The sequence below is a fragment of the Natrix helvetica genome (genome assembly GCF_964273705.1).
Source record: "Natrix helvetica genome assembly, chromosome: 3".
NCBI lineage: Eukaryota > Metazoa > Chordata > Lepidosauria > Squamata > Natricidae > Natrix > Natrix helvetica.
Genome location: NC_138549.1, coordinates 170,094,447 through 170,118,298, shown reverse-complemented (window position 1 = coordinate 170,118,298; position 23,852 = coordinate 170,094,447). Strand labels below are relative to the sequence as shown.

Sequence of the window (23,852 nt, the reverse complement as noted above, 5' to 3'; positions counted from 1 at the left end):
TCTTGGCGACTTTCCTGTGGACTTTAACTCCCAGAATCCCCCAGCCAGCACAGCTAGCTGGGGAATTCTGGGAGTTGAAGTCCACAAGACTTAAAGTCGCCAAGGTTGAGAAACATTGGACTAGACGACCTCCTAGGTCCCTTCCAACTGTTCATCCGTTCTCTCAGGCGGGAGGCCCACCTGTAGGCGGCGTCGCCCTTTTAAGAAGCGCTCGCCCCCTTCGCCCACCCACCCTTCCCTCCTTCCCTCCCTCCCTCCTTCCCTTTTCAGCGGAGGAAGAGTTTGCGAGCGGAGCGCTTTCCCCAAAGCAGCTGTTTTGTAGCGGAGCGCAGCCCGGGCTGTTTTTCCCGGGGAAGGCAGCTAAGGGAGAAGCCAAGGCAGCCGCTCCTCCGGCTCTTTCCCCCCTTCTCTTCCCACCCACCCAGCCGAGCGAAAACGCCGGAGCCGAGCGATGGCGGCGGCGGCGTCTCTTTCGGGCGCTGCTCGGTGAAAATCCGCGCCCGGAGCCAGCGCGGGTCGGTCCCCACGACCGAACGAGCCAAGATGGGATGTTGCACCGGGCGCTGCACTTTGATCTTCCTCTGCACTTTACAGCTGGTAAGCATTTTTTTTGAGGGTCGGGGGAGCTGAGCGTCTTTCCGGGCAGGGATGCTCCTGGGGCAGCGCGTTCCGCAGGCGCAGCGGGACTAACACTTCCCATCCTCTTGGGCGACTGGGATTCGAACCCGCGCCCAGAGAGGGCTGTCTTATAAGGTCGGTAAAGGCTCTTCTCCCGTCTTTTGTCGCCGAGTTGTGCCCTCTTTCATGGGTTTGTTTTTTTTTTGAGGGGGGGGGGGTTCACACGACATCCTTGAAAGGGGTTACTCGAGCGCCATTGGCCATTGGTCCTTCAACGAGTCTTGGGTGGCAGGGAGGGGAGCTGGGTTCGTATCGCGCCCGCATTCTCCCCTCACCGACTTAATCGCGCTTAATATGAAGCCGAAGTTCAGCGTGTCGTGTGAACGCGGCCGGAAGCGTGTGCGGTGCGAATGGGAGCGCTGGAAGGGGAGCCCAGGTGGGGCGTTTGACTTCTTCTGTCCTGCTGAGTTTGGGGCGCCTTAGAGAAACCCCAACACGCATTTTGGATGTCCCGAAGGTAGTTTTTTTTTTTTTCAACTGGACTTTCTTGGGTGTTTTTTTTTTCTTTTCTTTTGAAAAGAAGCTTCTTGGATGAGAAGTGAAACATCTTCAAAAAGAAAACAAAAAAAACAAGCAACTCCAGTTGCCTCCTGAAAAAAAATGCACCTTTGGGTGAAAAAAAGGCACCTTTGGGGACAACCATGACTTGGATGACTGAGAATCTCTACAGACACATTTTATTGATTGATTTATTATTAGTTTGTCATTAGTTTGTCATATGTGAACATTTTGGATGTATCAATCCTAATTTTTTAAAATCTGACTGGTTGGGATGAGGGTTCCACTTTTTCTCTCTATTCTGTGAATGAAAGATTAAAATTGAAAACGCACCAACTCCCTAAATTCCTTGAAATTGGCTTGCGCATCCAAAAGTGATCCCCTCCCCCCAAAAAACCCCTTGAGGATTATCTTTTTTTTAAAAAAAACCAATACTACTGTTCCAATTTTGCTAAAGGAAACAGATGGAAATCAAATGGATTGAACTGTTCACCAGCTGTGGGTTTTCCTTGCGGGGGGGGGGGGGGAACACTGTGGAAGTGAACTGTGGAATAGCCATCCCCCCCACAGACTGGGGGTGCTGCAATCTCGGGGTACGCAACTTTGCCTTGGAAAGGAGTTACGTGGTTAAGAAATATTTCAAGTGGAATTGTCGTTTTAAGGGTTTTCAAGCTATAGGTAATCCACGATTTACAACAGTTCATTTAGTGACTTTCCGAAGTTACAACAGCACTGGGAAAACCGACTTATGACCGTTTTTCACACTTACGACCATTGGGGAACCCCCACGGTCACCTGAACAAAATTCAGACGCTTGTCAGCTGACTCGTATTCATGACGGTCGCGGGGTCTGGCAAGAAAGGTCCATGGGGAAATTCACTTAACAACCATGTTGCTAACTTTAGCAACTGCAGTGACTCGCTTAACAACCGCGGTGAGAAAGGTCATCAAACGGGGCAAAACTCGCTTCCGTGTCTCGCTTAGCAACAGTAGTTTGGGGTTGAACGGTGGCCGTAAGTCCCTTGTGGCCCGTAAGGACTTTTCCAGATCAGCAAAATAATCTCCTCCAAAAAGCAGGCTCCTTGCATCACCAATCTTTTTTTCCAGTTTATTTTGTAAGGTTGGAAAGGGGAGATTCCTTAACAGTGGGTGCCAATCCATAGTTTGTCCAGATGGATTGAAAAAGGGGATTTTGTAGCTTGCAAACAAACACCGTGTGTTTATGTCTCCCATACAATCTGATGTGGACTTAGTCCGAGTCAATCATTGTTTTCTCTGCCAACTGAAGGCCAGTTCTGAAATTCTGGCATTGCATTTTCCATTCTTTGGTCTTTCCTGTTTAATTATTTTTTAAATATATATATATATTTGGGATAATGAGGTGGGGGGGGAAACACCCCTCATCCCTACCAGTAGAGTTCGTAATCACCCTTTGGAAACTTTCAAAAAGGGATCAACTTTTTCTCCGTAGATTCCAGCTGTGCCAAAATATTCCAGCCACCTTTTCCTTAGGGCTCATTTTGCATTCGCAGCCAGTAGCTCCAAGGAGGATAATTTGGACTCTCCATTGTTAGGGACAAAGCTTTGTGCTTCTGGTGCACAAATCGGAACGCGAATCAATTGATTGCGGGCAAATGAATACCCTGCCCTGGAAGAAAGCAAAAGCAAGACAGACAAAGGGAACCAAGTTGCCAAATTTATTCCCAAACTGTTTTCTTTTTTGCAAATACATAGAGCCCAACCAAATCATTGCTTAGTTTTTCTTTTCTAACTATCTTATTGTTATTACATAAACGGGGATATTTTGGAAGTGTTTAAAGGTTTTTTCAAGTAAAGAAAACCTCTTTCTTTCTTTCTCTCTCTCTCTCTTCCTCTTTTTCTTTCTCTTTCTTCCTCTTTCTCTTTCTCTTTCTCTCTCTCTTTCTCCCCTCCCCTCTTCTCTCACTTTCTCTCTCTCTACTTTCTCCCTTCCTCTTTTATTTCTTTCCCTCTTCCTCCCTTTCTTTTTTTCTCTTTCTCTCTTTTTCTCCCCTCCTCTTCTCTCTTGTCTCACTTTCTCTCTCTCCTTTCTCTTTCTTTCTGTTTCTTTCTCCTTCTCTGGTTTTCCCTCTCTTCTCTTTCCCCTCCCCCCTCTCCTTCCCTTTCTCTCTCTCTTTCTCTTCCTCACTTTTTTAATTGCTCTCTCTCTTTCTCTCTTCCTCCCTTTCTCTTTGTCTCTTTGTCTCTTCTCTTGCTTTCTCTCTCCTTTCTCTTTCTCTCTGTTTCTTTCTTCCTCTTCTCTGTCTTTCCCTCTTTCTCTTTTGCTGTTTCTCTCTGTCTCTCTGTCTCTCTCTCCCCCATGCTCAAGGAGGGGCGAGAAATACAAATCTGTTCCCCTTTTGTCTTGGAAAAGGATTGGGTTTAAAAAAAAAATCCTTTTTTCTGTCAATGCCCTGCGAAATGTTGGATTTCCATTTGCATTCCCGGGGAATAGCTAAAATGGGATTTTGCCAAAGGTCATAATTTATCCTGAGTAATGTATAAAACTCCATTGAGTGTGCTAATTTTTTTTTTTTTTTTTGGTTTGTTGCTCCATTGTACAACGTGCACTTGGCCAAACGCCTGGGATCTCGGCCAGCTAGAAACAAACAACTTAAACACACACATTTCTCTCTCTCGCACACACACAGAAAGATGCACACACAACATTAGGGATTGGAAATGTAGGGCAGTGGATGCTTGTCTGAAGAGGGTCTGGAGTGGCATATTTCTGCAAAAAAAAAAAAAGGCGTTTTTCTTACTTGGTGATCAGGGAGGAACAAAGATTTGGCTGTTTTTCAATTGTAGTGGAGTCTGGTGGCCAGAGGGTTTCTCCCCTCTGTCCATTTCTGGTGGGAATCAGGATCTTTCCCTTTTTAAAAGGGCAACGTCTGCTCGCCTTTCTTTGGGAAAAATCTCTCAACCCAAAAGTGGAGGCGGGAAATGAGGTGGGAAAAAATAGGAAACTTTGATTTTGGGTTTTGCTGATTAGGTAGATTCGTGGTTATAGAAACAGCCATTATACAAGGTAGTCCTCAACGTACGACCGCAATAGAGTCCCAAATTTTATTTCATTTGAGTTTATTTACCGTATTTTTTGGATTATAAGATGCACCGGTGTATAAGACGCACCAAAATTCCAAAGAGATAAGTCAGGAAAAAAAGTTTTTGTCTCCCCCGGCCCCCAGGAGCACTCTGCAGGGTGCATTTCACCAAAATGGGGGCATTTTTCCTTTCCCCCCGGCTCTGCTGAAGCCTGCAGAGTGCTTCTGGGGGGTGGGGGAAGGCAAAAACGCCCCGGTTTTTGCCCATTTTTCACAAAAATGGGATGCAGGGGTGGGGCTTTGGGAGGCCAAAAATGGCTGTATTTGGTGTATAAGACGCACCAACATTTCCATGCTCTTTTAGGGAAGGAAAAGGTGCATCTTATACTCTGAAAAATACGGTAAGTTTGTACAAGGAAGTCTGCAGCTGAGCCCAAGCTTTCTGTGGCTAAGTGAGACATTTATTAAAGGAGGGGTTTTTTTGCCCCATTTAACGACCTTTCTTGCCACAGTTGTTAAGCGAATGACCGCCGTTGTTAAGTTAGGAACACGGCTATTAAGTGAGTCTGATTTCCCCATTGACTTGGTTTGTCAGAAGGTCACAAAAGGGACACTGCCGCCGTCATAAATATGAGTCAGTTGCCGAGTGTCCGAGTTTTGGAATGCTGCAACGCCCGTGAGGAATGCTGCAACGGTCGTAAGTGTGCAAAACAGTCATAAGTCACTTTCTCTAGTGCTGTTGTAACTTTGAACAGTCACTCAATGAATGGTTGTAAGTTGGGGAATGCCTGTAGAAGAAAAAGTCCCAATTGCTTTTTCCCCCATCAATTGAAGATCAATAGTATCACATGGAAGATAATAGCCACAGAAGTACAGATAACCTCAAGTCATTGGTTTAATTTTGTTTTACAAGAAGAGAAGAAAGCCAGATAAAGAACATTATTGAGTGCATTAAACATAAAAGGTAAAGGTTCCCCTCACACATATGTGCTAGTCGTTCCTGACTCTAGGGGGCGGTGCTCATCTCCGTTTCAAAGCCAAAGAGCCAGCGCTGTCCAAAGACGTCTCCGTGGTCATGTGGCCAGCATGACTAAACACCGAAGGTGCACGGAACGCTGTTCCCTTCCCACCAAAGATGGTTCCTATTTTCCTACTTGCATTTTTACATGCTTTCGAACTGCTAGGTTGGCAGAAGCTGGGACAAGTCATGGGAGCTCACTCTGTTACGCGGTGCTAGGGATTCGAACTGCTGATCGTTCTTTTTTTCTTTTATTAAAATTTTCAATACATTTTACAATTATCACCCCTTCCCTCTTCCCGCCCTCCCTCCCCCCGCCCTCCCAGAGCAAAGTACAGGGTATAAACATTTAACAACCATACGCTAACATAAGCTAACTAATTTTAACATGTTACTATTCTTGTGCTTTAACTCCCCCTTTATTAAACTAACTTTGAATAAATTGTAGTGTCCTTTATGCCTTCATTCATAAGCTAACTGAAATTTTTTAGTCCGGTATTTGTTTTGAATATAGTCAATCCAGCTTGTCCAATCCAGCTTGGACTTCTCATCCGAGTGATCTTTCAAATACGCTGAAATTTTGGCCATCTCTGCTAAGTTGACTACTTTTAACGTCCATTCTTGGATAGTAGGCAACTCTTCCTTCTTCCAGTATTGCGCCACCAACAATCTTGCTGCCGTCGTTAGGTTCAAGATCAGATTAATCTCTATAACAGTACATTCTGGAACTATACCTAACAAAAACAACTGGGGTGTGAACTTTATCCTCTTTTTCAACATATTTTGAATAACCCACCATAGAACTGCTGATCGTTCTGATCGACAAGCTCAGCATCTTAGCCACTGAGCCACTTATATTTGGTGCATTACTAGCCTTAAAGGCTTTAGAGCAGGGGTGTCCAAACTTGGGAACTTTAAGACTGGTGGACTTCAACTCCCAGAATTCCCCAGCCAGTGCTGGCTGGGGAATTCTGGGAGTTGAAGTCCACAAGTCTTAAAGTTCCCAAGTTTGGACACCCCTGCTTTAGAGACTTGCTACGAGCCACAAAACCTTACAAAGATCTAACATAAGTTAGACAATGACCATCACCTTACACGTCAAACTGTACAATAATTTTATATGCTTGTACAGTCACTAAAGGACTTATTAAGAGGTGAGGGGGTGCAGTGGTTAGAATGCTAATTCTGCTGACTGCCAGCAGTTTAGAAGTCTTGAGTCTCACCAGCTCAAGGTTGACTCAGCCTTCCATCCTTCCAGTGTCGGTAAAATGAAGACCCAGATGGTTTGGGGGGGGGTCATAGGCCATCTCTGTAAACCGCTTAGAGAGGGGTGGAAAACACTGTGAAGTGGTATATACGTCTAAGTGCTACTGCTATGGCTACTGTAAATTGAGGATTACCTGTAACTTCAAAACCGGAGCCTTTTAAGAAAGGACGTACGTGAATTTTCATCTGCATTTAAAATTCGAGAAAAAGAAGGAATTGTAAACCGTATAAGGGGGGGGGGGGGAGAAGGGAAAGAGGTTACAAGTATGGTTCTAATCCATATTTTGCCCGTCTGCTTTGCTGAATAAGCTACAATGGGCAGAGGCTATGTAAATAAATATACTAAGCAGGGGTGAAATCCAGCAGAATCTAACAGGTTCTGGAGAACCGGTAGTGGGAATTTTGAGTAGTTCGGAGAACCAGCAAATACCACCCCTGGCTGGCCCCAGAGCAGGGTGGGAATGGAGATTTTGCAATATCCTTCTCCCAAGAGTGAGATGGGAATGGAGATTTTGCAATATCCTTCCCCCAGAAGTGGGGAGGGAATGGAGATTTTGCAGTATCCTTCCCCCAGGAGTGGGGAGGGAATGGGGATTTTGCAATATCCTTCCCCCAGGAGTGGGGAGGGAATGGGGATTTTGCAATATCCTTCCCCCAGGAGTGGGAAGGGAATGGAGATTTTGCAGTAACCTTCCCCCAGGAGTGGGGAGGGAATGGGGATTTTGCAATATCCTTCCCCCAGGAGTGGGGAGAGAATGGGGATTTTGCAATATCCTTCCCCCAGGAGTGGGGAGGGAATGGGGATTTTGCAATATCCTTCCCCCAGGAGTGGGAAGGGAATGGAGATTTTGCAGTAACCTTCCCCCAGGAGTGGGAAGGGAATGGAGATTTTACAGTAATCTTCTCCCAGGAGTGGGGAGGGAATGGAGATTTTGTAGTAACCTTCTCCCAGGAGTGGGGAGGGAATGGGGATTTTGCAATATCCTCCCCCCAGGAGTGAGATGGGAATGGAGATTTTACAGTATCCTTCCCCTGCCACGCCCACCAAGCCACGCCCACAGAACCGGTAGTAAAAAAAATGTGAATTTCACCACTGATACTAAGCCTTTTAAAAAACAAAAACTCCCCAAAATCCATAGTGACTGGGTGGATCCTAATCAAAATCAAACTAATCCTATCTTGGCTTGATGTCAGGTGTCAAATATTGCTGGCAGAGCGGTGTGTTGGCTTAGGCGCATTTTATTAAAGAAACACGCCTTTTAGACCAATAACCGTCCACTCCAAGAAGAATGACGGATCCCTCTACTTTTCTCATTGTAGAAATTGAGGCTTGAACGATTTCAAAAAAGAAAAAAGAAAGAAAAAGAAAAAGAAAACAGGGGCATTGTTTCGTGTTCATGTAATAGTTGCCCTTTGTCCCTTAATCGCTATAACTCCATCATTTGATTTAGTGCTCTGGGGTGATTTCCTCCCCTCCCCTCTTTTTCCCAGTCCCCCAGTAATTGTTGTAGCAGGTTGTGGGAGTTTTTTGTTATTTTTGACAAGCGTGAAAGATCCTTGGTATCCAAGATACTAGACAAAGAACTTCAGAAATGCTTTTTTTCTTTTAAAAAAAATGGAAAAAGAAGAAAAATGTCTATGTATATTGAGAGCAGGCGAATCATTTTGAAACATGAGCCTGCTTCTCTTTCTGAAGCAGCCATCGGTGTAGAAATCTCTATGTCACCCCAAAAACTCTGTAGAAAGTGTGCAGAAAAGAGCAACGAAGACAATGAGGGGACTGGAGACCAAAATATATTTTTAAAAAACAGTTTATGGGTATGACTAGTCTAATGAAAGAGCGGGACACGGTGGCTGGGGGGGCTAAGATGCTGAGCTTGTCGATTAGACTGGTCGGCAGTTTGGCGGTTCGAATCCCTAGCGCCGTGTAATGGAGTGAGCTCCCGTAACTTGTCCCAGCTTCTGCCAACCTAGCAGTTCGAAAGGACGTGAAAATGCAAGTAGAAAAATAGGAACCACATTTGGTGGGAAGGGAAGAGTGTTCCATGCGCCTTCGGCATTTATTCATGCCGGCCACATGACCAGGGAGACGTCTTTTGACAGCGCTGGCTCTTTGGTTTTGAAAGAGATGAGCACCGCCCCCTAGAGTTGGGAACAACTAGCACATATGTGCGAGGGGAATCTTTAACTTTAGTCTAATGAAAAGAAGGACTAGGGGAGACATGATAGCAGTGTTCCAATATCTCAGGGGTTGCCACAAAGAAGAGGCAGTCAAGCTATTCTCCAAAGCACCTGAGGGTAGAACAAGAAGCAATGGGTGGAAACTAATCAAGGAGAGAAGCAACTTAGAACTGAGGAGAAATTTCCTGACAGTTAGAACAATTAATCAGTGGAACAACTTGCCTCCAGAAGTTGTGAATGCTCCAAAACTGGAAGTCTTTAAGAAGATGTTGGATAACCATTTGACTGAAGTGGTGTAGGGTTTCCTGCCTAGTCAGGGGGTTGGACTAGAAGACCTCCAAGGTCCCTTCCAACTCTGTTATTCTATATTCTATTCTCCAAAGCACCTGAAGGCAGGACAAGAAGCAATGGGTGGAAACTAATCAAGGAGAGAAGCAACCTAGAACTAAGGAGGAATTTCCTGATAGTTAGAACAATCAATCAGTGGAACAACTTGCATCCAGAAGTTGTGAATGCTCCAACACTGGGATTTTTTAAATAAGAGATTGGACAACCATTTGTCTTCAATGGGACAGGGTTTCCTGCCTGAGCAAGGGGTTGGACTAGAAGATCTCTTAAGTTCCCCTTCCAACTGTGTTATTTGGTTATTCTAAATAATTTGCTCAACGCCTGGGTCTGAATGTTTCTCCTTTCCACCATTCCCAATCTTCCAAGTGAGATCATAAGCATTTGGCCCGCTCCCAGGGAGTTCCTGGCTAAAGTTTTGACATTCCCACCCCTTACCCCGGGGCTTGGCCTGCAGCCTTCTCCAACTTGTTCTCCTTCCAGATGTACTCAGGGATCCTGCAGTTGTGCAGATCAAGCCCATCTGGAGGCCACCTGGTTGGAGATGTTTGACCCCGTCTGTTTCCAGTCCCCGCCGGCAATTGTGTGACATCACGTGTCAGGATGACAATAAGAGTGTTGTGACTGCGACAATGATTGATTTGAGAAGGGGAAAGTTGCTCCGTTCCAAGCACATTCATCGATTGCAGTGAGGGTGAAGGTTCTTTGTTTGCCACCATATTTATCACGCATTGAGTACTTCCAAGGCTGGTGTCAAAGAGAATAGGAGGGGGGTGTCGACGTATTCTAGAAAATAGAATAGAAGACAAAATAGAACAGGAGAGAATTAAATCCTGTAATCACGTGACTGCCGTTTTCCAATGGTTTCACCCAAACCCAGCACTTATTTCCGGTTTGCAGCAAAACGAGGCCCCTAGCGAGCTGTTGGTTCACTTAATGACTGCTACATTTTCTTAACAACAACAACAACAACAACAATAATAATAATTTATTAAATTTCTAGACCGCCCCCTCTCCCCGGAGGGACTCAACAATTATGGATTTACTTAATGACTGTGGTGATTTGCTTAATGAGCACCACAAAAAAAAGGTAGTAACATCGAATCGGTCATGTGTCCGACTCATTTTACAAGCGTCGTGACTTATGACCATGATGAGCAGGATCCATTCCAGTCGTAAATCAAGGACCATCTCATGGGGCAATGAATCTTGAATATCATGGCCCCATTTTCCTGAGTGATTTTGGATGCATTGGACAAGCTTGCTATTCGGACTTCATCCTCATTTAACAGACTAAGGGTCCGTTAAATCGAGACTTTACCGCAAGTTATTTCAACTGGGATGCATGGCAAACGTTTGGATTTAATGGACTTTTGGATTTCAAAAGCATCCTCTACCCCACCCACAAATGAGCCATTAATCTGATGTTTTACTTGTGCTATAGCAGTACAGTTTCTCATTTTTGAGATTTGCTGGCTGATCAAGATGGACTGTTTGCTAACTACCACTATTCAAAGTCCAGCCTGCAGTTCAAATACATTAAATCATTTCTCAGCAAACAGTGCAAAACATTTGCAAGCTTATATTTCCCAAGGCACAAGCACTCAGATAAGCAGATTGATTATAGTGTAAGACGTTCGTATGGAAGAATTCCTGCTATGTATTAAACATGACCTTCTGTGTATGACAGCCAATATTCATTATATCTATTTATTGTCTATCTGTCCATCCAGTGGTGGGATTCAGCCAGTATGCACCACTTCGGGAGAACTGGTTGTTAACTTTCTGAGCAGTTTGGTGAACTAGTTGTTGGAAGAAATTATTAGGGCAGAGAACCGGTTGTTAAAATTTGAATCCCACCACTGCATCTATCTATCATATCTATCTATCATATGTATATGTATATGGTTTTTAATAATTACTGTACACCACCCCGAGTCCTGCTTAGGAAAGGGCGCGGTCTAGAAATAAAAGCTTATTATTATTATTATTATTATTATTATTATTATTATTATTATTATTATTATTATTATTATTATTATTATTATTATTATTATTATTATCATCACAACTGTCTCTCTGTCTGTCTATCATAATTATGTCTATCTATCTACTGTTCCCTCTCTCAGTCTCTCTCTCTCTCTCTGTTCGTCTGTGTGTGTGTCTGTCTGTCTGTCTACCTACCTACCTACCTACCTACCTACCTACCTACCTACCTACCTACCTACCTACCTACCTACCTACCTACCTATCTATCTATCTATCTATCTATCTATCTATCTATCTATCTATGTCCCTCTCTGTCTGTCTGTCTGTCTGTCTGTCTATCTATCTATCTATCTATCTATCTATCTATCTATCTATCTATCTATCTATCTATCTATCTATCTTTTATTTATTTATTTATTATTCACATTTATAGACCGCCCCCTCTCCCGGAAAGGACTCGGGGCGGTGTACAGTCACTAAAATGCATTATAAAATACATACACAAAACAGTTAAATAATTAAATACGTAGGTGAAGGAGGTTATAAGACTGTAATAGAATAATAAATATAGTACATTAAAAGCTTATTAAAACCCCAAACCCAATTAAAATGAATAAATCCCCGGGAGGTGAAACTAAGAAAGTGCCAGGCCAGCTGATTGAAATAGGTGAGTCTTTAACTTTTGCCGGAAGGAACGGAGGTCGGTGGTAGTTCGAATGTCTGGGGGGAGGTCATTCCAGAGGGTTGGGCCCATCACAGAGAAGGATCTACTCCTAGGTGTCGCCCGCTGGCATTGCCTAGCAGACGGCACCAGGAGGAGCCCCTCCCTGTGTGAGCGGATAGGTCGCAGGGACGTGTGTGGTAGGATGCGATCCTGCAGATAACTAGGTCCTCTGCCATGGAGCGCTTTAAAGATGGTGATCAATACCTTGAAACGCACCCGAAAGGCCACAGGTAGCCAGTGCAGCTCGCGCAGGAGAGGTGTTACGTGGGAGTAACGTGTACTTCCCATAATAACCCGCGCGGCTGCGTTCTGAACTAGCTGCAGTCTCCGGATGCGTCCCAAGGGAAGCCCCATGTAGAGGGCATTGCAGTAGTCCAGGCGAGACGTCACCAGCGCATGAGTGACCGTGCGCAGGGCACTCCGGTCCAGTAGGGGGCGCAATTGGCGCACCAGGCGAACCTGGTGGAATGCCCCCCTTGCCACGGCTGCCACATGGTCCTCCATTGACAGCCGGGCATCAAGGAGGACACCCAAATTGCGCGCCCGCTCCACAGGGGACAATTGTTCGCCCCCTATGGCCAGCGATGGAGTCAGCTGGCTGAACCGAGGTGCCGGTAACCACAGCCACTCGTTCTTGGAGGGGTTGAGTTTGAGTCTGTTGTCCCCCATCCAGACCCCGACGGCTTCCAAACACCGGGACATCACTTCGACAGCCTCGTTGGGGTGGTTTGGGGTTGAAATATACAGCTGAGTATCATCAGCGTAGAGATGGTACTCAACCCCAAAACCACGGATGATCTCACCCAGCGGCTTCACATATGCGTTGAACAGGAGAGGCGAGAGGACCGACCCCTGTGGCACCCCACAAGTGAGTGGCCTCAGGGACGACCTCTGTCCCCCTGTCAACACACATTGCTTCCGGTCGGAGAGGTAGGAGCCGAACCACCGCAAAACGGTGCCTCCGACTCCCATCCCCTCCAACCGGCGCAATAGGATACCATGGTCGATGGTATCAAAAGCCGCCGAGAGGTCTAATAGGACCAGGATAGAGGAGCAACCCCTATCTCTGGCCCTCCAGAGATCATCGACCAACGCGACCAAGGCTGTCTCAGTGCTGTGCCCGGGTCGGAAGCCGGACTGGCGTGGGTCTAGATAGTCGGATTCGTCTAGGTGTCACGGGAACTGCTGCGCCACCACATTCTCGACAACCTTCGCCAAGAAGGGGAGGTTGGAGACTGGACGATAGTTAGCTAGCTCCATTGGGTCGAGCGAAGGCCTCTTGAGCAAGGGTCTCACCACCGCCTCTTTCAAGGCGGTTGGTAAGTATCCCTCACCCAGTGAGGCGCTCACCAGGCCCAGGAGCCAGCCTCGTGTCACCTCCCAGGCTGCCAGTACCAGCCAGGAGGGGCACGGGTCCGTTAAACAAGTGGTGGGTCGCAGCCGTCCACGCAACCTGTCTAAATCCTCGGGGGCAACAGAGTCAAACTCCTCCCAGAATGGTCTCTCAAGACTCGCTGTTGGCGGCTCGTCTGGTCCACTGACGGAGGTCCACCCGCTCCGGATCTGATCGATTTTGTCCTGAAGATATTCCCCAAACTCCTCTGCTCTACCCTGTAAGGGTGTCTCCCGCGCCCTCTGCGATAAAAGGGAGCGAGTCACCCTAAACAGGGCGGCAGGGCGGTTATCCGCGGACGCAATAAGAGCAGCACAATGTCTACGTTTGGCCGCTCTTATTGCCACCAGGTAAGTCCGCAAATAGGCTCTTACCTGTGTTCGGTCAGATTCGGAGCGTGAGGACCTCCACCTGCTCTCTAGACGTCTCCTGTGGCGCTTCATCACCCTAAGCTCCTCAGTAAACCAAGGAGCCCGGGTGGGTCGATGCCGCAGGAGAGGTCGCAAAGGCGCAACCCGGTCCAAGGCCCCAGTCGTCGCCCTATTCCAGGCAGTCACTAGGTCCTCGGAGCGGGAGCGGGACAAGGCTACAGGAATTGGCCCAAGCTCCGTCTGGAATCTATCAGATTCCATCAGGTGCCTGGGGCGGTACCAGTTTATAGAGTCTGGTTCCGCCTCCTCGCGGTGGGGGATAGCGCCAGGGAAGTCCAGCCGGAGGGATGAGTGGTCTGACCATGACAGGGGCGTGATGACTAAATCCCCTATTCCCAGATCACTCGTCCACTGTTCAGATACAAAAATGAGGTCCAGTGTGTGGCCCCCTTCGTGAGTGGGGCCCTGCACTAATTGGGTCAGGTCCATGGCCGTCATGGAAGCCATGAACTCCCGAGCCACCTCGGAAGCCGCTCCCATTGACGGCAAGTTGAAGTCCCCCATGACCAAAAGTCTGGGAGTCTCAACTGCCGTCGCTGAGATTAGCTCGAGGAGCTCGGGCAGGGCTGCTGATGCATAGCGAGGAGCCAAGTATACAATCAGCAAGCCCCACTGCCTCCCTGGGCCCCAGTTCACACCAAGGGACTCACACCCGGGTATCTGAGGGACAGTGAACTCCCTCGGCTCTAAACATTCCCGCATAACCACCGCCACCCCTCCACCCTTACCCAGGGCCCGAGGCTGATGGAATGCACGGAAACCCGGTGGGCACATTTCCACGAGGGGTAAACCACCCTCGTGGCCCAACCAGGTCTCCGTTATCCCTGCAAGGTCTAGCTCCCCCTCTGAGATCAACTCATTAATGAGGGGGGCCTTGTTGGTGACAGACCTTGCGTTGCAAAGCATCAGCCGCAGGCCCTGGCTCTGTAGGACCTGTCCACCTAGACTGCAGGGGTTGGTACAAGCGACCGGGCGTAACCAACAGCCACGGTCTCCCAACCGACCTTGGGATCTTATCCTGTCCTCGCATCCCCTCCTCCCCGCGACCGTTGCAATAGGACAACCCTCTGCTTTAGTGACCTTTATATTCCCCCCCTCCACCGCATCCCCGTCCTTCCTGGACTCACCTGTCTGTCCGGCTCTGGCCCTCCTCCCGGTCTGATTAACCCTCCCCCCCACCCTGGGACCCCCTAAAAAAGATAAAAAACATTTTACTAAAAATCCCCTTAGCTTCCGGTTCCTGCACCTCTCGGGGTCCACGAACCCGTCATCAAGGCGGGCCCTTGAAAGAGCCAAGGGCCATGCCTGCGAGAGAGGGGCCTCCCGCAGGCGGAGCAGGTCTAACCTCGAGTAGATTGTTAAAACCCAGTGGGGTAAGGGTGCTGGTAATAAAAAGTTGGTAAACGGGGGTAGAGTCTCAATAGGAAGTAGGAGGCTTCAATGTCCAGATTAGTACTTGGATGGGGGGGGGGTGGGAAATGATCGAATATCCTCAAGTGGTGAGAGATGGCAGAGATGACAGAAAGGTGGGAGACAATCCAAGGTGGTTCCAGATGGGGGGGCGTTCTTGGCCCAGTTGTTCTTGGCCTAGGTAACTGTTCAGGCCTATCCATGGCCTTGAAACAGGGCCTCCAGTGGCCTCCGGTGTTCCAGGCCACCCCCAACCGTTGTTTATACCTTCGCCCTCACTCCTGGTTTCCATCCAAAACGCCCAGGTGGGCACACTCCACCTTGGCCCCCCACTCGGCGCTCCAAAGTTCTCCACTGATTAGGATAATGTTCTCCAAAATTCTCTAAGATCGTAAACCATTTGGCGTCCTCTGCTGGCGCCGGCAAGGCCCGGGGGGGGGGGCATGGGAGCAGCCAGGATACGGCAGAATACCAGAAAGGAGTCCCTGGCAGCGGTGCCACTCTTTCCACTCGTCCCGCTGCCGCAGCCGTCTCCAACTGCCTCTCCCAATTGCCTCCCAGCCTTATTCTCCTCCCCGGTGCCTCGTTCTTCTCCCCGGTGCCTTTTTTCGCCGCCAGCGCAATCCTCACGCCGCGCTGCGCTGCGCACACCACCGCCATTGCTTCCCAGCTGTTTCCCCGGCCGTTTACAGCCTTCCGTTCCTCCTTCTCCTCCAATCTCCCCCGACCACCCTGGCGGGCCAAAACGAGCCCAAAACAAGCCAGGGTGGTCGAGCTGTCCAACTCTCGGCCCTCCGATGACATGAGGGCCGGCAGCAGTCCCTTACCCGGTCGGGAGCTATCTATCTATCATCTATCATCTATCTATCTATCTATTCATCATAATTATCTAGCCGTCTGTCTCTATATCTGTCTGTCTATCTATATCCATCCATCCATCCATCCATCCATCCATCCATCCATCCATCCTAATTGTCTAGCCATCTGCCTGTCTGTCATCTGTCCATCTATCCATCACTTTGGCTTACATGCAAGTTTCATTTTGGAAGTTTCTAAATGACTTCAAATAATAACAGAACCATATAAAGGATAACTACAGTTGTAACAGGCAGTGGTGGGTTCCTACCGATTCGGACCAGTTTGGCTCAACCGGTAGTGGTTTGGTGGCCTGGGATGTTAGAACCAGCAGCAACCCAGGCCTGCCTTGTCCCCAACTGGTTCTCTCTCTTGTTTCTGGCTTCTGCGCATGCGCAGAAGCATTTTTATAGTACAATACAATTGCCAGATAGGAAGGGGGGTGGAAATAGGCCACGTTCTCTAGCTTGGATCACAATCGGCAAACCATGCTTTGAAAGGGAACCAAGATTTCATACAATACAATAGCGGAGTTGGAAGGGACCTTGGAGGTCTTCTAGTCCAACCCCCTGCCTAGGCAGGAAACCCTATACCGTTTCAGACAAATGGCTATCCAACATCTTCTTAACGTGTTGGGGCATTCACAACTTCTGGAGGCAAGCTGTTCCACTGATTAATTGTTCTAACTGTCAGGAAGTTTCTCCTCAGTTCTAAGTTGCTTCTCTCCTTGATTAGTTTCCACCCATTGCTTCTTGTTCTACCCTCAGGTGCCTTGGAGAATAGTTTGACTCCCTCTTCTTTGTGGCAACCCCTGAGATATTGGAAGACTGCTATCATGTCTCCCCTAGTCCTTCTTTCTCTTAAGCTAAACATACCCAGTTCCTGCAACCGTTCTTCATATGTTTTAGTCTCCAGTCCCCTAATCATCTTTGCTGCTCTTCTCTGCACTCTTTCTAGAGTCTCCACATCTTTTCTACATCGTGGCGACCAGAACTGAATGCAGTATTCCAAGTGTGGCCTTACCAAGGCATTATAAAGTGGCATAGTACTGCGCGACCACGAGCGAACCAGCAGTCGTGGCTGCCGGAACCCACTCCTGGTGACAGGCAGGGGTAGCGTTCCTGTGGCCCTATTTTCACCTGCTTTAATAAATGACTAGATGCAAATCTTTTGTGGGCAGAAGAGTGATGCTCCCGGGGCTTCGTGTTCAGATCATGTTATCAGTGGTTCACTTCTGACTGCATAAGAACGAACTTTCCCATAGATAAGTTTGAGTCATTTCCTCTGCATTATGCCAAAGGAAGAGAGTTCGTGAACTGATGGACGGAGTTAGGAAGCTGGAGGTGCAACTTGGCGGCCACAGATGGAACTGGGTGGAAACTAAAAACACCTGAGATGTCTCCCTCACAGTACAGAGAGAAAGACCTCCATGCAGTTCCTTCTCTTTCTAAAGATGCCACAAGGATGTTAAGCGAGTTTTACCCCCCCTCCCCCATTTTACGACCTTTCTTTTCCACAGGCGTTAAGTGAATCGCTGCAGTTGTTAAGTTAGCAGCACGGTTGTTAAGTGAATCTGGCTTCCCCCCATTGACTTTGAAGGTCGCAAAAGAGGAGCTCGTGACCCCGGGACACGGCTTCCATCATAAATACGAGCCAGTTGCCGAGCGTTTGAATTTTGATCACGTGGCCATGGGAATGCCGCAACGATCACAAAACGATCATGAAGTTTTTTTTTTTCCCGTGCTCTTGTAACTTCGAACAGTCCCTAAACCAGGGGTGTCCAAACATGGGAACTTTAAGACGTATGGACTTCAACTGCCAGAATTCCCCAGCCAGCCATGCTGGCTGGGGAATTCTGGGAGTTGAAGTCCACACGTCTTAAAGTTCCCAAGTTTGGACACCCCTGCCCTAAACGAATGGTTGTAAGTTGAGGACTACCTGTGTTTTAACATCACTCCCCGGTTCTTATTTTGAAAAAAAAAACACACACTGTTAAGAGGGCTTGCGAAGTGAGATTTCATTCCTCTTTAATACAGAACAGAGAAAAAGAAGAAGTGGAGGGTTTTTTCCCCCCCCGTTTCTATTTTAATTTTCCATCTCAAGAAGAATTATATTTTTAGAGTGATCATCTCTGCCCCCAGTTCTGCAGGACAGGGGAAAATTAGATGGCTGGGTGGGGAAGAAGGTCGTGGGAAAAGCAACCATCGGAAAGAAAAGTCAAAAAAAAAAGTTTTTGAAGCTCCTGGCTGGAGAGGGATAATTATTTAGACTTTTTCAGGGACTGCAGATACACAAAGGATAGGACAGCTATATTAAACTCTGGGCACTGTGGGAGTGAACATGATAACAGGGTATTGAGAATCTTTGGCAAAAAGGCTGTTTTGATTTGTATTTTTGTACACACACACAAAAAAAAGCCACGTGGATAAATGCTTTGGGGAGTCTTCTACCACAGAATTACTTCTTGCCTGCTGTTTCTTGCAGTTTCTGCATTTATAGACACGAGGAGAGTTTTCCCCCGCATGCCATCACTCTGCTAAACAACTAATTCCCACAACACTGTCCAACTATTTACGAAGACTGTATTACTATTATTCCACTAGGACTCCAAGATCCCTCTCACAGTTACTACTGTTGAGCCAGTTACCACCTGTTCTTGTCTGATTGATCCTTTCTCGCCTGGACTACTGCAACGCTCTCTACATGGGGCTGCCCTTGAAGAGCACCCGGAGGCGTCAGCTGGTCCAGAATGCAGCCGCGCAGGTTATCATGGGGGTACCTAGGTGCTCCCATGTTACACCCCTTTTAGGCAGCCTGCACTGGTTGCTGGTTGTTTTCTGGGTGCGATTCAAGGTACTAATTATGACCTTTAAAGCGCTCCATGGCTTAGGCCCAGGGTACCTGTGAGACCACCTACTGCCACCAGTAGCCTCCCACCGTGCAGTGCGATCCCACAGAGTTGGCCTCTTCAGGGTGCTGTCAGCTAGTGACCTCCGGGTGGGAGAGCCTTCTCTGTGGGAGCGCCTTCCCTCTGGAATGAGCTGCCCCCGGAGCTTCGCATAATCCCCGGCCTCGGGTCCTTCCGACGCGCCCTAAAAAGTTGGCTTTTCCAGCAAGCCGGCCTGGCCTGAACAAAATAAAATAAATGATTGATTTAATTGTTAATTTTAATCTAATTTATAAAATGTTATTGTTCATATGAATTGAGTTTGTTTTTGGATACTCTTATCTAATTTCCTTTTTCACTTTTGTAATATGTGTTTTTTTTTAAATGTTGTACGCCGCCCTGAGTCCTTTGGGAGAAGGGCGGCATAGAAATCCAATAAACAAACAAACAAACAAACAAATTGAGAGATAAAGACAGGCAAATGCGTTCTTGCACATTAAATAATGAGAAGAAATACAATCTGGTCCGAGTAGCAAATTTGGATGCTTCACATGCATTTCTGATTGCTGGCTGTCGGGGAAAAACTCAAGGGCTTCAGGGGTGGGTTGCTCCTGGCATTACTACCGTTTCGCTGCGTGCAAAATTTTTGGACATTTGCACAAAAATAGGTCTTTGCATGTGCAAAACGTGAAAAAAAAGAAAAAAAATACAGTTATGCAATTGCAATTGTTCTGGACATGCGCAGAACCAAAAGCCAAGATGGTGGCCCCGTAGGAGAACTGGTTCAGGGGCATGGCAGGCTTCGGTCGCTGCTGGTTCCAGCTACCAGTTCAGCCAAACCGGTCCGAACCGGTAGGAATCCACCTCTGAAGGGCATCAGCAGTGGGTTTCACTTATTTTTTTCCACCAGTTAACCACGCTCACCTCGCACGTGGGCGCCTTTTGCACACGTGCCCGGCCTTCTGTGCATGCCTTTGCTCGCGCGCACACCTTCTGTGCATGTGCCTGGCCTCAAAAACGGGGCTAAATAGGATGGCATAGCGCCAGGGTGGGGGGCAGGACCGCCAGCTATCTCCGCTACCGGTTTGCCCGAACCAATCCGAACCGGCTGAATACCACATCTGAAGGGCATGGCAAATCTAAAGTCGATCATTCTATGAAAGGATTCTCAGCCAGGGTTGAGCAAATTTTCTTTTGCAACAGGTCCCAAAAGGACATTTTAATGGCCTTGAATGTAAGACCGTTCCCATAGGCATGGTCACCGTAATCCACAGAACTAGTAATAAACATAGAAAACAGAGATGGAAGAGATTATTTGTGCCAAGGAAAATACAATCAACAGAGTTATTTTGGAGGTGAATGCATAACAAAGACAGGGAAAAATCGATAATGCTTTATGATATCTAGGATGCCTTTCATCTGTTTAATTTCTACAGTTTTAACCTTTTATGCTGTGTTCACTTTAGCACAGAATTGGTTATAAGATGGATGGCCCAATAAATGTTTTAAATAAATGGAATAAAATAATTCATGATTGGAAATCAGGATTGTATAGCCCCGCAATGGCGAACCTATGGCACGAATGCCAGCGGTAGCATGCAGAGCCCTCTCTGTGGGCACGTGCGCTGTTGCCAGCTGCACTTCTGGTTTCCGGTGCGCTGGCCTTCGCGGGTGCCTGAGCGCCTGAAAATGCCCTGAAAAAATGGCCCCAAAACCAGCCCCAAAACAGGCATTTTTCGGCCTGTTTTATGCACCCAAAATGACCTGAAAACGCCCCCAAAACGGCTAGAAGATGGCTCCCAAAGCAGGCATGTGCGTACCGGCCAGCTGGTCTTTGGTTTTCTGATGCTCCGTGAAGACGAGCTGGCTGGCGCGCATGTGTCAGAAACCCAAAAACCTGTTGGTCGGCGCACGCACACATGTGCGTTCTGGTTTGAGTGCTGAAAAGGTTTGCCACCACTGGTATAGCCTTTATTGTCATTGTACATCATGTATACCACGAAATCCACCCGACACTGGAATATTTACTTACTTACTTAATTTATATGCCACCCAGATCACTGTGCCATGACTCTGGGCAGCTTACAATCGGATAAAACAATATTGCAAAAGATTAAAAGAACAAGACAACAAATATAACGTTAAATACCACGTGAAGTAGAAAACCGGTTATCCTTCTGAATTAAGAGGAGCAGGACAGACCTTGGCAGCTGCTGTTCCAGATGTTTAAGACGGTTCGCAAATTGATTCATTTTTCTGGAGTCTCCCAATGTACGGAAAACAAACTAAGCAAGAAAGGCTGGGTTTGCACAAGGCCCGTAATGTTCCTCCTTCGAAAAACTCATCATTATTAAAGGGATCCCAGCTTAGCATTTTATGCAAATGAAGCATGGAGGCCTTTCGCTGACCTGATTAATTATGTGGTGTGAACACAACCAGAGGCATCCAGGATCAATGTCACACTCACCCGTTCCTATTTATTTTTTTAAATTTTGCAGAGTTGTGAATGAGAACCGGGATGAGAGAGGGGGGGAAGAGAGAGAGAGAGACAGACAGACAGACAGACAGACAGAGAGAGAGACAGATACTGAGAGACAGAGACACACAGAGAGAGAGACAGAGAGAGAGAGACAGAGACAGACAGACAGAGAGACAGAGACACACACACGGAGAGAGACAGAGACACAGAGAGACAGACATAGAGAGAGACACACACAGAGAGATAGAGACAGAACACAGAGAGACAGACACAGAGAGACAGACAGAGACAGAGAGAGAGAGAGAGAGAGAGAGAGAGAGAGACAGATACAAAGAGACAGAGGCACAGAGAGAGAGAGAAAGAGACAGAGAGACAGAGACACACAGAGACAGAGAGAGAAAGAGAGACAGACAGAGACAGAGAGACAGACACACACACACAGAGAGACAGAGACACAGAGAGACAGACATAGAGTCAGAGATAGAGAGAGACAGAGAGACAGACAGAGATAGAGACAGAGGCACACACACAGAGAGAAAGAGACAGAGACAGACAGACAGAGACAGAGACACAGACACACAGAGACAGAGAGAAAGAGACAGACAGAGAGACAGACACACACACAGAGAGAGACAGAGACACAGAGAGACAGACATAGAGAGAGGCATAGAGAGAGAGAGACAGAGACAGAAATACAGACATAGAGAGAGACACATACACACAGACAGAGAGTCAGAGATAGAGAGAGACAGAGACACAAGAGAGACAGAGAGACAGACATAGAAAGAGTCAGAGATAGAGAGAGACAGAAACACACAGAGAGACAGAGAGACAGACAGAGAGAGACAGAGATAGAGAGAGACAGAGAGAAAGACAGAGAGACAGAGATAGAGAGAGACCGAGACACACACAGAGAGACAGGGAAACTGAGAGAGAGGCAGAGAGAAGATTGACAAGAAAGATCTGGAGTTTTTTTTAAAAAAATTGGCTTTATCTGTTTCTGCCAGGCTTCGATAATAATGGCAGCATTTGCCTCCGGCCCATTTGCAACCTAACCCCCCCCCCCCCAATCAATTCCCTTTCAAATTAAACACGAGGCAGGGAATGGGGGAGAGGAAGAACATCAGCAATGGAAACACACCGACCAGCTGCACATTTGCAGGAGATATGATGCACACCAGGAACGGAGGTGCGCTGAGGCTTAATTGGAGCATGTGTTGGTGGGTGGGGGCCAGAAATGCGCTGGCAATAATGGACTTGCGGTTGAGATGTGTTGGTCGAAGATCAGAGGGGACCCAAAACGAATTGCACAGGGTGGCAGGAGAGATAAATGGTTCTTTTCCCTGAGTAGATACCACGTACTTAAGCCCTGGGGCATAAATGTTAGTGATTGCACTGCTGGCCCTTAACGGCTAACTCGAGCCAGCATGGCAATCTGTGCAACGAGGACCGCGGGTCTGTTTTAAGAAGCAAATATTGTGGACGAGTTTTACGAAGCAAAGATTGTGGTAGAAGAGAACATTTGTAGCTCACGTTTGCACTGGGGGGGACGGGGGTGTCAGATGGAAGAAATCTGAATCTGATTCAGACATGACCTTCTTTAGTTTTTATGAAGATAAAAGGTCTGTCTCTGTGTGTGTGTCAATCAAACTTGCAAGCTTTTGTTATGATAATCTTATAATAGAAGAATTGCAATAGCACTTAGACTTATATACCGCTTCACAGGGCTTTCACAGCCCTCTCTAAGCTGTTTACAGAGTCAGCCTATTGCCCCCAACAATCTGGGTCCTCATTTTACCCACCTTGGAAGGATGAGTCAACCTTGACCCTGGTGAGATTTGAACTGCCATATTGAAGGCAACCAGCAGTCAGCAGAAGTAACCTGCAGTACTGCACTCTGTGCCACCATTTGCTTGCATGCTGTTAGTTTCCAGTTTTGGTTTACCTTTTAGGTCCCAAAGGTGCTTTTTCAAGAAGCAACTGGAGTTTCGTGTTTTTCTTTGAAGATGTTTCGCTTCTCATTCAAGAAGCTTCTTCTGTTCTGACTGGATGGACGTCCAGAGCGGAAGAAGCTTCTGGGATGAGAAGTGAAACTTCTTCAAAGGAAAAAAAAAGCACCTTTGGACAAACCCTGACCTGGATGATTAAGAAGCTCCATAGATATTTACCCGGGAGGATTGATCCCAAGATGTGAAAAGAATAGTTGCAGGAACTGGGTATGTCTAGTTTAATGAAAAGGAGGACTAGGGGAGACATGATAGCAGTCTTCCAATATCTCAGGGGTTGCCACAAAGAAGAGGGAGTCAAGCTATTCTCCAAGGCACCCGAGGGCAGGACAAGAAGCCATGGGTGAAAACTAATCAAGGAGAGAAGCAACCTAGAACTAAGGAGAAATTTCCTGATAGTGAGAATAATTAATCAGTGGAACATCTTGCCTCCAGAAGTTGTGAATGCTCCAACACTGGAAGTTTTTAAGAAGATGTTGGATAGCAATTAGTTTGGAGTGGTGTAGGGTTTTCTGCCTAAGCAGAGGGTTTGACTAGAAGACCTCCAAGGTCCCTTCCAAGTCTTGTTATTCTATTCTAAAACTCTCTAACAATCTCTGGATGCAGGTTCAGGAAGTATGAGGTTTGCTA

The 23,852-nt window shown here is 47.1% G+C and overlaps 1 protein-coding gene across 4 annotated transcripts in view; it reads left to right on the top strand.

Annotated features, from left to right (window-relative positions):
• Positions 1-265: 265 nt before the first annotated feature.
• NKAIN4 (sodium/potassium transporting ATPase interacting 4) overlaps positions 266-23,852 on the top strand; it is a gene marked incomplete at its 3' end in the record, with an annotated part of 125,508 nt that continues 101,921 nt past the window's right edge. For all 4 annotated transcript variants that reach the window (XM_081949829.1, XM_081949827.1, XM_081949826.1 and 1 more), the window contains exon 1: positions 266-597. In XM_081949829.1, the coding sequence (XP_081805955.1) occupies positions 544-597 (54 nt within the window). In that variant the 5' untranslated portion in view covers positions 266-543. The remainder of the gene's footprint in view (positions 598-23,852) is intronic.